General features: G+C 50.6%; 1 protein-coding gene across 11 annotated transcripts in view; it reads left to right on the top strand.

Moving 5' to 3' along the window:
- SLC38A10 (solute carrier family 38 member 10) overlaps positions 1 to 14,631 on the top strand; it is a 44,396-nt gene that overhangs the window by 22,145 nt on the left and 7,620 nt on the right. For all 11 annotated transcript variants that reach the window (XM_080922715.1, XM_080922724.1, XM_080922723.1 and 8 more), the window contains one exon: positions 9,909 to 10,065. In XM_080922715.1, the coding sequence (XP_080778841.1) occupies positions 9,909 to 10,065 (157 nt within the window). The remainder of the gene's footprint in view (positions 1 to 9,908; positions 10,066 to 14,631) is intronic.

Genomic DNA, 14,631 nt, shown 5'->3' with positions numbered 1-14,631 from the left:
TACACTTGTTTGGCTTTTTTTGTTTTAATTTCTTTTGTTTATTTTTTTTTTTAAGACAGAGTTTCTCTATGTAGTCCGGCTATCTTGGACTTCCCCGTACTTGTCTTGAACTCAGGGATCTGCCTGCCTCTACCTTCCAAGTGCTGGGACCAGTGGTGTGCACCACCACTGCCCGCCACTTTTTCTTACTTAAGAACATCCCCCTTACTTACATTTACATACTCTGTGTACATGTGTGTGCGTGTGTTCTCATGTGAAGGGTGGAGGACTTGGGGGAGTCATTTCTCTCCTAACATCTGGTTTTTAGAACGGAACTCAAATTGTTAAGCTTTGTAGCATACATACACCTTTATGTGATATGCCATCTTAGGGGCCCCATTTAAATTCTCAAAATTTATTATTCATAAGCTAATGGACACTTATGAGTGTGTCTGATGTCCTTGACGACTAGAAGGTGTCAGATCCCCTGGAACTGCAGTTCTAGGCAATTGTGGTCCTCGGGCGGGTGCTGGGAACTGAACCGTGGGTTCTCAGCCCACTGAGCTGTCTGGATGGCACTGTATTTTGAAACAAGAGGCACTGACTGTAGCCCAGGTGCTGGGTTATCTATGTATGTTACTTTACGTGGCACTGGACATCTCTTGGTGACAGAAGTTCTGGTTTTTACTTTGGCCTAGTTTATTGGCTTTTCTCCCCTTAGTACTTTTTGGTCCTATTTAAGAAAAGTGGAGATATCTGCCTGTCCCAGGTTCTAAAGATCTATTTTGGTAGCTTTTATCTTTCAGCCCCACTTGGGATCAACCTAAGTGACACAGGACTCATGTAGCTGTCCAGTTGATCCACACTGTCCCCTACTGTGTCCTCAGTCCTGTTGTCTGTTTGAGCCTCTTAGGGGCCTTTGTTGACTGGTGTGCTGGTCCCTCCTGTACCTGTTTGCCTGTTTCATGTGCTGAGCCTTTGTGCTTTTCCTCCATGGTTGGTACTGGAAGGCGAACACTCTCTTCCTCTCAGAGGTGCTCCCTGTCGTCCGTGCTCCTTATTGTCAGTGCTCCCTGTCCTCACTGTCATCAGTGCTCCCTGTCATCAGTGCTCCTTGTCTTCAGTACTCCTTGTCAGTGCTCCTTGTTGTCAGTGCTCCTTGTTGTCAGTGCTTCCTGTCCTCACTGTCGTCAGTGTTCCCTGTCGTCAGTGCTCCTTGTCATTAGTGCTCCTTGTCAGTGCTCCCTGTCATCAGTGCTCTTTCTTGTCAGTGCTCCCTGTCCTCACTGTCGTCAGTGCTCCCTGTCATCAGTGCTCCTTGTCATTAGTGCTCCTTGTCAGTGCTCCCTGTCATCAGTGCTCTTTGTTGTCAGTGCTCCCTGTCCTCACTGTCGTCAGTGCTCCCTGTCATCAGTGCTCCTTGTCATTAGTGCTCCTTGTCAATGCTCCCTGTCATCAGTGCTCTTTGTTGTCAGTGCTCCCTGTCCTCCCTTTTGTCAGTGCTCCCTGTCATCAGTACTCCTTGTTGTCAGTGCTCCTCATGCATGCTCTGGAATAATTGCTGACATTGTCATTGCTGACTAGATTGTAGAGGTCATAGCACCTCCAACTGACAGTATTTTCCTAATATTTTTAAAGATTTGTTTTATTTTGAATTATGTGTATATATGTGGGTTTGAATATAAGTGTTAGCAGAGGCCAGAGGCATTGCCTCCCCTGGAAATGGGATAACAGGGTGTTGTGAGTTGTGTAGCGTGGGTGCTGGGAACTGAACTCGAGCCTCTGAGAGCGTGGTGTGTGCTCCTAGCAGCTGAGCCATCGCCCCAGCCCCGCACAGGTGTTTGATTCCCACGGACGTCTTCTCTCGCCCACAGCCTCTTAGGCTTCTCATCACTGTGACAAATGCCTGTGAGAGAGACTTAGGGAAGATCGGTTTGGGCTCAGTTTGAGAGTTTTGGTGTGGTCCTTGGTCTCTGTTGTTACAGAGATGGTAGTGTGTGCCAGAGGCTGCTCACCTGTGGCGTCCAAGGAGCTGAGAGAACAAGCGAAATGGAGGAGCCCCACCTCCATAGTGCCACCGGTGTCGGTGGGTTGATTCATCCCCTGATAAAGGCAAAGCCTTCGTGACTCAGTTCTCCCTCAGTGATCGGTTTCACTGGTCAGAGACCAAACATGCAACACATGAGCCTTTAGTGGGATGCTTCAAATCTAATCCGTAATAATTTCCTTGTATTTGGGGCTTTTTAGTGACTCTGTGGATGTACATTGGAGACTTTCAGCTCCTTGCCATTGGTTAAAATGTGCTTCATGTTCTGACATAGGGCATGTTCTATGTATGAATGCTCAGGCCTAAAGGCTCAAACTGGGCATTTTAGTACTGATTTTAAAACACCTTACCAGTTCTGAGAAAGGTACAGTAGTTCCTAGTTGTAGATTTATGTCCTGTTAGCCTTTTGAGGCTGTGTTATTAGCTGATGCTTTGCCTCGTGAGGCACCTGCTCCATGTGTCTGTGGAGATACTGTCCCTAAATGGTTTTATAGTCTGCTCAGGTTAGCTTTTTCCACTCTTTGTTTTGTTTTGTGTGTGTGTGGGGGGGGGGGCGTGTCTCCGTGATGATTAATATTGTTTGTCAACGGGAGGAGACAACCCTCTGGATGTGGCTTGATTGATATGGGAGTAGCCACTCTAACTGCCATCCACAGCCTGGGGTCCGGGGCTGAGGCAGTGGGACTCATCTCTGCTTGCTAACTGCTGATGCAGCGTGACCAGCGCCCCATGCTCCTGCCGCCATGCCTTCTCTCAGCTACAGCCTTGACGTACCATTCTGTGCATAAGCTGTTTTTGTCTGGTCCTTTGTTACAGCAACAAGAAGAGCAACAAGCAGTCTGTTCGAATACTCTGATGTGTAAGGAGTGTGGTGCTCTTGCTGTCTGCAGAGTGTAGGGTGTGTGGTACGCTGCCTGCTACCTATAGAGTCACACCCACTGACTTAGGCAAGACTTTCCCTTTGTCTTTTATTTTTTTAAGACAGGGTTTGCCTGTGTAGTCCTAGAAGTAGACCAGGCTGGCCTTGAGCTCAGAGATCCACCTGCCTCTGCCTCCCAAGTGCTGGGATTAAAGGTGTGCTCCACCACTGCCCAGCTTTGTTTCTGTTTTTATGGAACAAGGTTTCACTGTGTAACCTTGGCTGTCCTGTACCTCACTATGTAGACCAGGCAGCCTCTGCCTCCTGATTGCTGGAATTAAAGGCCATTCCATCCACCCCAGGCCATTACTTATTAATGTGGGATATGTGGCTGGAGTTTGTGTGTGTGTGTGTGTGTGTGTGTGTGTGTGTGTGTTCAGGCCAAAGGCATCTTCTCTACTGTTCTGTGCTGTATTTTTCCCTCCCTGAACCTGGCCCCTGCATGGTTGCTGGGGTGACACAGGTCCTTGCTGTTATGCAGCACACATTTTACCAACTGAGCTACCTCGCAGCCCTCAGCATTGCCATTGCTTCTGTTATGATGGTTTCTCACGGCCGGGTGCCCACACAGCTCTTTGATTTTACAGTGGTGTGAAGTTCATACACACTCAGTGGATGCTGTATGTGGAAGTTTGATCTCCTCCAGTCAGTGGTGTGTGATACTCTTGGCATTAGGTAGCAGTGGCAAGCTGTACTAGCCATTGTTAGAGAAGTTATAGGGAACTATACCCCGAAACTGTGAGCCAAAGTAAACTGATTCTCCCTTTGATGCTGTTGTCAGGGTGTTTATCACAGCAGCAGAGAGGACGCTAATGCCCAGGTGCATTGGCTGCTATCTCCAACTTTAGGTCGTTTCAAGTTGCATTGGGTTTGTCAAGGTGTAACCCCCTGTAAATCGAGGAGCAGCTGCCCTCAGTTCTGGCTAATGTTCCATTTTTGTCCTTAGTTTTTTGTGGCTTAGTCCTGTCTCCTGCCATGCTTAGTAATTTTCAGTCATCATCATGTTTAAGAAACTACAGAGGCTTTGAGTGGTGAGACCTCGTGTGTCCTAAGACTTCATGAGCAGGCCGTAGCTAGCTGGGGTAAACCTGGGTTCAGTGAGCCCTCGTTCCTACTGTCAGCCCTAGTGTTGCTGATTCTCACTGCCTTTCATCTTGGCAGCTGCTTGCTCTGTCAGCTTGTGTGGACTTTCGTCCTCTCCTTCAGGCTGTGGCTGCTGGAGCCCATGCCCCCAGTTCTCGGTGCCCGGCCCGGTGAGTCATTCTGGAGTCTGTACTCTGGCCTGTCCCAAGTGCTTACCTTGACCGAAGTGTTCCCATCTAGTGTTGTAGTTAAATGGGGACAGCAGTGTGACAGCAGCTTTTCTGCACTACTTGATATGGCAGCGTGTTAGTGAGGTTAACTCATTGCCTGTTGGAGTGCATGTGATTTTCCTGCTTTGTCAAGTCCTGGTGTTTACCACATCAGGTGTTTTGGGGAGGGTTCGAGGGAATCCTAGTTAGACTTTCTTGGGGCTGGAGAGTTGGCCCAGCAGTTAAGAGGATTCATGGCTCTTGAGGGGACCCACTTCTGCAGGGTGGTTCCTAACCGTCTGCCACCTTCCGACCTCAGCAGGCATGAGGCAGGCATGTGGTGCATGCATACTTATGAAGGCAAGGCCCTCATACACATAAAATAAAATTTGTAAATCTAAAAATTAAGGGAAGAGATTTTCTTGGACTGGGGAGTTAACCCAGAGTGTAAGGGTATTTATTTACTTATCTTCCGGAGAACCTGGTCGGGTTCTCAGCACCCACATGGTGGCTCACATAAAGGTCTTGGTGCCATAGAGTAAATTCCTGGTTTTTCATTCAGTTGTCCTTACGTCAGTCTGCTATTCGTCTCTTCCTCTGCTGCTCTGGTCACCAGCAGTGTCATAGCGCCTGCTGTACTTGTTTGTTTTATAACCTGGCCTTTGAGACAGGGTCTCGTGTAGCCCAGGCTAGCCTCAAATCTTCCACATAGCCAAAGATGACCCTGAGCCTCAGATCCTGCTGCCTCTGTCTCAGGTCTGTGCCATCAAGCCTGGTTCATGTAGCGCTAGAGATCTGACCTAAGGCTCCATGTGTGTTACACCAGGTCTCTACCAATTGAGCCATGACCCTTACTTGTCTACACTGTGACTTGTCATTCATTGTCTAGGCCTGCCTTCCTTCCTTGCTTCCTTCTCCTTCCTTCCTGCCTTCCTTCCTTGCTTCCTTCCTTCCTTCCTTTTTGTTGTTGTTTTGTTTTTCGAGACAGGGTTTCTGCTGTCCTGGAACTCACAGAGCCTCCTGAGTGCTGGGATTAAAGACCTCATGCCTGGCTTTTTAACTCTAACTTCTCCTCTTTCCCCACTGTTCACATTTGTAATGTTCTGGTTGATTTCTTTTATGAACGAAAGTTGAATCAACTGATCTAAGAACTCGAATCTCCCTTTGGCTCTATTCCCATTGAAAATGCATCAGTGCCACAGATGCTCTCAAGAAGAAAGTGTATCTGTGCAGCGGCTCCTGTGCAGCGGCTCCTGTGCAGTGCCCAGCATGAGCTTCTGTGCAGCAGCTGTCACCTCGGTGCTGCTGCAGTGGCTCCTGTACGGGGACTGGTTTTCTGGCGTGCTGACCGCAGCTGTTGATGTGCAGGGAATCTGGACTTCCTGTGGTCGGCTTCTTCCTGCTCACATCACTGAGCCTCCCTGCATCTCCTGGTTCACTTCCCTCTCCCGTCACTACACTCCTGTTTCTTTTGTGTGTGTGTCGTTGTGTGCCTGTTGTCGTGGTGCCTGTGGTGTTCTTTGTCTTCAACACACTGTGACTGCATCATGCCAAGGCCAGTCTCTGCCTGCTTAACTGTTTCTGAGGATCGTGGGTCTGAACTCCTTTGTGACTGAGGTAGGAAGATGCTGCAGTTTTGCCATGAATGCGGCAGCCTCTGTGTTGCTGTTCTCAACCTGGTGATGCTTAGCTTCCATACTGTGGGAGTGTGGCCGGGTCTGAGGTCCTTGGGAACGAGGCCTGTCCCAGGAACTCTAGCTGCTCCTGCAGAAGGGACAAACTGAGGCAGCTCCTCAGGTCAACTGAACATTTGGCTCAGTGCAATGTTTGCTCTCTGCTCAGGGACCTCACAAAGAGCCAAAAAGGAAGTCCAAGGCTGATGGGCAGTTGGTGTGAAGTGTGTGAAGGAAGGATAATTAGGAAGCATGACAGTGACCCAGTGAACGACAACAAAAATCCTAGCTTCACCCAGCAGTTCTTTCTGTCTCTAATCCTGAGTGAGGCTGGCTGGCCTTGTTGGTTACTATTTTGAGGATCTCCTGTTATGAAACCAGAAGGGGGCGCTGCCGCCCCAGGGACACTTACAAGAGTGTGGTGGATTCCTCTAGGAAAAAAAAAAAAGCTTTGCTGGCCCCATTTTGGAATCAGCTGATCTTGGTCAAGTGTGAGAGGCACACACTTGAGCACATAGCAGTGAGCTCTCAGCAGGCCAGTGAGGTACCTGAGGCAGGGGGACCCGCTCACCCACACGGTTGGCCCTGGTACGGGGATCAAGGTGCTCTGTTTCTGAGTAGCTGGGGCCTGGCCCTGTGTGTATGTTCTGTCTCTGAAATTCAAGTGTGTGAACTGTTTTGTCCAGAACAGAATGGTGTGTTCTCTGCCCAGTCCTAGGGCTCTACTGTGTTAGGAGTTAGGGCTCCTCATAGAGCTGCAGTGTAGGAGGGGGGAGGGGGAATGGGATGTTTATGGATTGTGGCCCTCGTCAGACCCCTGTACTTCCCAAGCCTGAGCTGAACTGTAGGGGGTGGATTTGTGTCTTTTCCTGGCTGGCTCTGGACTACATTAAGATGGATCGATGCCAGAATTGCAGTCAGCAGGGTGCTCTGAAATCAGATGTCTGGCACACCGGATCCTGCTTATCGACCGAGATCCCCACTTCAAAAGCAGCTCTTCCGCTGCAGGAAACTGTGGCACAATTCTAGGAGCTGGGCTGACTCTGAGGCCAGGCTGGTCTTCTCCCTGGGCCTGAGGCTACCCTGGGCTGGCTCCCCTCCCTGATGTTCTAGCCTTCCTTGCAGCTTACTGTTAGAAGAACTCCAAAGGAGCTGTTAGCACTCCACCCCACAGCCCAGGACAGCTCAAGAGCTGTGTCCCTGCTTGCTTGCATTCACTGACAGAAGCTTCAGGCCTGTGGTCAGTGGCACTTCGTGTTCTGTTTGGGTGTGTTCTGTTCTGGCTGTGGTGAAAGTGTCACCACAGGTGAGAACATAGTTTGAAGTCTTTAGCCTTGTTCCCATGGCTTTCTCAAGCTGAGGAGGCCTGGAGCTCTTGCCTGGGGTCTTGCTGCTGCGATAGGAGAGGTGAGTGCGTGACAGAGACGAGGCAGGCTGGCTGGCAGTTGCAGAGTCGAGGCCACAGAGCCATCAGCTCATAGTATATGTGCCTGGATAGGTCCAAGCTCAGTAAGGGGAGGCTAGAGACCATCCGCTGGGTCCAGTAGACATCCCAACAGCATGCAGAGCCCATGTCCTTGGTCTCAAGAAGTGTTTTGATTGTGCATCCTGTTGGCCTGTGCTCTGTGGAACAGGAGTCACATCTGTTTACAGAGTGGAGGTTGGGGTTCCCTGAGGTAGGAGCACATCAGACACCCGGTGGACTGGGTCTGTTTTCTGGGTCCCATAGATTGTAATTGGAATACACTGCGCACTTTTTCTCTGACTGTACAAGTCCCTGTAAGGCGATCTGAATTTTGTACTTAGCATGTTTCTCAGTATCCCTGTATACTCTGAGCTGCTTTCCCACCATCCTCAAGAAGTGGAAGGCAAGTAGGGCATGGGGACCTTTGTCTACTGTGCCCTGTCCTGAGAACTTTGTGAACTCAGTTTCTAACATGGATCATAATGGGAACTTTTCTTTTTGTTTTGTCTTTGAGACAGGCTCTCCTTACAGAGCCCTGGCTGTCCTGGACTCTCTATAGACCAGGCTGGCCTCGAACTCAGAGATTCCCTGACTTGCCTCCTAAGTGCTGAGGTTATGGCCTGTGTTGCCACACCTGGCCTGTAATAAGAGTTTTTCAAGAAGCTTGTCTCCCAGTATCAGCAAAGTTAATGTTTTTTTTTTTTTTTTTTTTTTTTTTTTTTTTGTTGTTGTTGTTTTATTTTCTGGGTGTTGTCATTAAACTAAAAAAGCTGAGGGTTGAAATCAGTCATTCAGAGTCATGGGTGAAATGTTACCTTTCCTTGTTAGTCCCCATGGGATCGGCAAATGATAGTCCCCATTAACAATAACTGATATAAAATGACCAACAAATGTCTTTATCTTTGGTCCAGGCCATTGAGGAGAGCCTACTTCACTGGGTGGACCGGGGACAGAACACCAGGCCCTATCAGAGTCCCCCGGGCTCCATCAGGGAACTTGGATTCTATTATGGAGCAGTCACCCTTTCTCTTCTGCTCCACATGCCACTCTCTCCAAGCCTTGCCTTCCCCACTACTGGGTGGGAAATGCATTTAGGGAGAAACATTTTTTCTTGTGGCTTGTGCGAAAGGTCATTTCTGCCATCAACTGGAGAAATCCTGAGTGAGCTGGGTTAGAAGGCGGTGTGGAGGCTGCTGTTAGCCTGCCAGAGTCAGTGTCACGCTGAGAAGGGCACTCTGGGTCCAGACCATGATGTGAAGCTCTCTCTTGGCTCCTTCAGTGGCTGATTTAAACGTCCATCCGCATCCTCTGACCTTTGTATCCTTGAAAATGGAGAGGCAGCCTAGGACAGGTCATGAGGGCACAGCTTGGGTCATCAGGGCCCAAAAGAATTTTCAGAGCCTGCCTCCTGAGACAGCCTCAGCACCACTCAGTTGTCTTGTGTTAGCCCGCACCCTTGCCTTCTTGGGGAGCTGATGCTGCGACCGTACGGGTTTGGATTTCCTGAGATGACTGTTGGTCATCTGGATGAGCAGTGAGCCGAGTCGTTTCTGCATAAGAAGGATTAGTATGCTGAGTTTCGGGAAACAGCCTCCACAGAGCTAAGAAAAGAGTTTAGGGTGTGGTGAGGGCAGGGGCTGAACCCCTGAGTACTGTAGGACCCATGTAATGACTGAAGGGGATACATGTAAGACAGTACCCCACATATACTTTGGTTCACTGGATAGCTGTGCTTCCTGGCAGAAGGGACAGGGGTTCTGAGACATCAAGGCAGTGAGTGTCCTCTGGTTAGGAGGCCACCTTGCAGCTCCTCTTGCAGAACTGTGGAACTAGGAGTTACTGCCCCTCAGGAAGCTTGAGCAGACCAGAGCAAGGCACAGATAGCAACACCTGAACTGGGAGCATCCCAGACACATAGTGGAGAGGTGGCTCAGCAGGTGTCTGGTGGCATGATATATGAGGGGTTTGTAGTCCCACAGAATTATCAGTTGTAGGGCCCTTCGGAAGAAAAAGGCCCCCAAGAAATCCAGCACATTGAGTGTAGCCCTGGTAGTTACTGATGGCCACTCCCACCTCAGATGAGAGGTGAAGCCTGTATCCCTGCTTATCTAAGCAGGGTATCAAGCCTTACCAGGACAGATGTGTCCAGCTGTTATTTCCAAGTGATGTGGGTAATGTGATGGTAGGATATCCAACCAGTGTGGTCCACATCCCTGCACAGGCCTGCACTTTGAGGCCCTTTGTGATCACAGACCTAAAGAATGGGTGGACAGTTGCCAAGCGTCTTGCTTCTCTCGCCATGGTGGTTGAGAAACTTGACCTTAGCCTGACCTTGTGGTGCACAACTCATCCCAGCACTCAAAGCTGAGGCAGAGAGTTTGTAAATTTGAGGCTAGCTTGGGCTATGTAGTATCCTGTGTCAGAAAAGGAAAAGGAGAACCCTACTCTCTCCTGGAAGTTTCAGAGTCTCCATAGCTTCCAGCTGGATACAGGGACTGTCATCATTCCTCCTGTCTTGGGGTCTTTGGTGCAGGTGGTGCTCTGGGTCGGCCTGGGCATCCTTGTGGTCAGCACACTCACCACCCTGTCTGTGAGCGAAGAAGCTCCTCTGGACTTGACACAGGAAGCTCGTGGTGGCCGGCGAGGAAATGCTGAGGGCGCGATGAAGGCGGAGGCACCCCGGCTGTCAGGTATATACACAGCCCCCGACCCAAATCTCTGAACTTTCATGGTGTGAGCATCCTCAGCACCAACTCGGGATCAGGAGTAGTAATTTCCAAGTAACCCCTTATTTCTGCTTCAAGGATTCCGGTCCTGTTAGTAGCCTCTGTCCTGTGAGTGGTGGAGCTAGTGGGAGGTTCTAGGCTTCAGCCCAGCCAACTCCATTCCTTGAAGCTATGTGCCCTACATGGAGCTGGCCAGTGTGTACTGCCACCTCTGTGCAGGTGGTGTGGGGGATGGCACAGTGCCAGCTTGGGCTCAGATCTTCATGGTTGGCCATTGTGAGCACTAAAAGGTATGTACACTTATGTGTGTTGCCCGCATCTCTTTGTTTTGAGGATGTAAATTTGAGCCAGCAAGGGTCTTGGTGGTGCCCCATCTCCCCCATCTTTGGCCATGCCACAGGGATCCAGGATGTGTTTTCAGAGTCTTTCTATGTATGTCTGTTTATTCTGGTTGATGCACCCCAGGCCTTCCAAGGCATAGCTGGTCAGGGTAATTCAGGGTCAGTATTTGTCATCAGGCTGAAGCCCCAAGCCTGCCTGGCAGCCATGAATGTCAGCAGATATGGGTGTTTTAGCAGGTACTGTCTTAGATAACAGCAATCCTGGCTCCTCTCTCTGGCAGTGGTGGGTGTTCCCCATTAGACTAAAAGTCAGTGAGGCTTGGATCCAGATGTATGAAACATCTGTCTAGCTCCAGCTCTGGGGAGGCCTGAGTAGGGAAGAACATCATTCTCCCTGGCAGATTTTGAGCCATCGTGGGAGTGTTGGCTAGTCACCTGCCTCATACAGAGGCTGGAGTGTAGAGAAGAGAAGGTCTTATTGAAGGGCACTCTATGATGCACCTGCTGGGTGCTCCTGAACTCTTAACACGGTTGATGCCAAGGTCGTTGGGCTTCTCTCATCTCTGTTGGGCTCCTGCCCCAAGGTGCTCTCCTAGGCCACTCTCCTTGGTTCAGCCCAGAGCTTCGCTAGCTGCGGACGCTCTCATCTGTCTTCCTGGATTGGCAAAGGCAGAGAGGAGTCCTCTTGTCTGTCACAGTTCCCAGCAGTCAAGAAGTCAAGGTCACTGGGAACCTGGTGGATAGCTGGGGTTCCCAGAGGCTGAAGACGAGGAGCTGCAGAGGACCGTGTGTAGTGTAGCCATAGAGTTGGTAGTCTGAACTGGGAAGAGGTTTGCTTGAGGAGGGAGGTGCACATGCTCTCCTTAGCTGATGGGAAGCGGCCTGATGGCACTGTCCGTGCTACCGGCAGAGAACAGGTGTTGGCTGGGAACAGCAACATGGAAAGAGAGATGCACGCTGGTGACAGTGGCATCCTGGTCAACTAGGAGCTGAATATGCTCCCTTGCTGTGGGAAGTGAGGACATCGTGGCACTGGGTACTGTTGAAGTCACCCCAGCAGAACCCCATGTAGTTCTGCCTCATTGGGCTGATAGTTTCTTTTCAGTCCACATCCAGGCTCCTGTTGCTGTCCTGTGCAGCATCTAGTCCTAGCCAGCAGCTGTGCTCCATCTCTGTAGACTGTGCAGGCAGCCTGCTCACCTGTGCCCTCTGAGGCAACATCTGGTTTCCATTTCTTCAGGAGGCTATAACAACACACACGGCTCCCCTCAGAACCACATGCCGTCTGTTTTTAGCTAATTCTGTTTTCTAGCCACCCAGCCTCCTGCTTAATTGAGGCCTTGCCTGGTTTGGGCAGGGCTGGGACTAAGAGCCTTCTCTGACTGCCCTGTCAGCTGCAGCATTGGGTGTAAGAACCTTGTTTATTGATCGCTTTGATGTTGTGGTCACAGACGGAATCTGGTTGCTCCAGTGAGAGCCCAGCACATGCTGTGACTGCATTGTACTCTCACGTGGCACACGTGACTATCAGGTGCAACTGGAGGCCCCATGCTTGGCCTTGTGGACCTTTGCTGAGCCTGGCTGAGTCCCTGTAAATGCTCAAGAAGACAATTATCCATTTAAAAAGTCTAATTAGGCCATTTATCTCTTTGCCCAATGGTTCCCTAGATGGTCTTGGGGACAAATTTGGATTTTGCAGTGTTCCAGCTCCTTCTCTGAACACTGTGTGTGCTGTTGCTTCCTTTCTTCCTCTTGCCCACCCACCTTGTGCACCGTGGGGCAGCACAGCTCAAGCCACGCCCTAGTGCAGCACAGGGGTGGAGGGATGGGGGGCAGCACTGGTTAGTTAGTAGGAAGTAGAAGTCAGGGGGCTATGCTAGGCAGCCATGGGGTGCTGTGGGTGTCATGTACAGGTGACCTCAGGTTAGGCACATAGCCGTATCCCAGAGTCCTCCAGGATAGACCTTTCCTTTGTCTTCTTGTCATCGCTTCCTCTCCGGGACCTTCCATGGTTTCTGCTTCTGCCTGCCTTGGCCACTTGTCGAGGTGGCAAAGACCCCAGCTCCTTTGACAGTGTCAGGTTTCATCCAGGAGAGACCCTGTTCCTTTCTCATTGGCTAACTTGTTGACAAGGGTCCTGTCACCTCTCCTTTGTGCCTGGTGAGGTTTTAAAAGCCCTTTGCCTCACGTGCTCTTTGTCCTACTATATCCTCATTCAGTTTTTCTGCAGCTTCCAGGGAAGAGCAGTGGGCTGTTTTACGGCTTTCCCTGAGGTGGTGGTCCTTGTGGGACCTGCTGGCCTATGTCACATCTGTGTGGCTGTGGTGCTGCTCAAGGGGCACAGTACCGGCTTTCCCTTGCACATGCACCCGCTGTGCATGCCAGTTGGAGGAGGGACAGAGTGAAGAACAAGGAAGGCTTCCTTGCTGATGCCAACGCTCTACAGTGTGGTCCTGGTCATTGGCTTAGCCCTCAGTTCTCATGAGCTTATTGTGTGAGCCATAATTAGGAAGATGAGGTATGGCCATCCAGCTAAGCCCAAAAGATTGTAAGTCAGACCTCACTGAAGCCTGAAGAACAAAGCAGAAACTGATTGTTAGGAAAGCTCCCAGAACAGGGGCTGGCTTTCAGAAAAGTACTAGGCCATTTAAATTATCTTGCTTCCTCAGGAGCCTGGATTGCTGAGCTCTGAGAGGTGGAACTGTTCTTGCACCAGCAGGACCTCATCTATAGGGCAAAGGGTTTTAGCATCTCTGGGTTGAATGCAAGCATGCAGGGGTGAATTCTGTCGTCTCTGCTGACAAGACATCTAGGGAGAGCGCAAAAGGCCAGTGACCAGCAGAGCTGCATTGGAATGTGGAGCCTGCTGTCCTCTCCTAACTGTTCTCAGAGGTAGAAGCACCTCAAGCCTGATAGTCAGGTGGATGGTAGAGCTGTCTCCAAGAGGGCCTGGAGAGAAGGGGAGGACTTACAGCCTGCAGCAAGCCTGGCTCCACAAGCCGTGGCCTCATGAGGTGGGCCTTTGGGCCTTCTCTGCCCGTACTGGACAAAGAAGGAAAGGATGCTCTCAGTGGAGTTGCTGTCTGGGAAGCAGTACTTCTGTCTGTCCCGTAGGAAGGCACGATAGCTGGTGAAAGTGGGCTTGTTCCTCTGCAGGGGAAGAGCCCAGGACTTTGCTGGACCGTGGCATCAAGCAGCTGCCATGGGAGGACAAAAGATGAGTCTTTGCAGCTCCAATTACTAACCCTGTCGGCAGGCCTGATGACCACAGGGGATGGTAGCCTGTAGAACTCAGGAAGGGTCCTACTCATTGAGCATGGCTGTCCCTCCTTGGGGCCACACCAGGCCTTCACTTTTTGGTTGTCAGCTGGCCCGTGAGGCAGGTGAACAGCTACCACCACACTGTTTCACTGTTTCCTGTTTCCTCCCTGTATTGCCTTGCAATTGGAAACAAATGGGAGGGGCTCACGGGGTAAGAACTGACAGCTTTGGAAGTTTGTTTTGTTGTGGCTGAGGGCATTGTCAACATCCATTCTTAATGAAAGGTCTGTTTCTGTCTTGGAGAGCTCATGTCCAGTGCTGGCCAGCAGCCATGAATTACTGGAGCTCAGCTGCTGGCAGTGGGGCCTAGAAAACCTTCACAGCCTCTGCCTGTCAGTCCACTTCCTATCTTAGAATACAGACAGGTTAGGCATTCCTGAGAGGCCTCTCAGAAGAGCATCAGGCCAACCCCATACCTGTGTGGTCACTGAGCCAGATGCTTAGCTGCCATGTGGGGCTCCCCCAGGGCTCCAGACAGAGAGCAGCAGGCTGCATCCTCACCTGAAGATGAGAGGCACCACTCAGAGCAGACTGTCCTTTGTTGGTGGTTTGTAAAGATTTTTCTTCTTGGCTGGGTGGTGGTGGCACATGCCTTTAATCCCAGGACTTGGGAGGCAGAGGCAGCAGGATCTTTGAGTTTCAGGAGAGCCACAGCTACAGAAAAACACCAAAACCAAATTTTTTTCTTGTATGTGTGCGGGTGTTTCCCTGCCGTGGTGTGTGTTTGTGTACCACGTGTATGCCCAGCGCCTGAAAAGCTTAGCAGATGCATCAGCTCCCCTAGAAGTGGAGTTCCAGATAGTCTGAGCCCCTCTGTGGGTGCTGAGGACCAAACCACACAGCCGTCTCTTCAGCCCCAATTCTTTCT

This window comes from Micromys minutus (genome assembly GCF_963924665.1).
Source record: "Micromys minutus genome assembly, chromosome: 10".
NCBI lineage: Eukaryota > Metazoa > Chordata > Mammalia > Rodentia > Muridae > Micromys > Micromys minutus.
The sequence above is the reverse complement of the archived record's forward strand: the minus strand, read 5'-3'. Positions and strand labels throughout refer to the sequence as shown.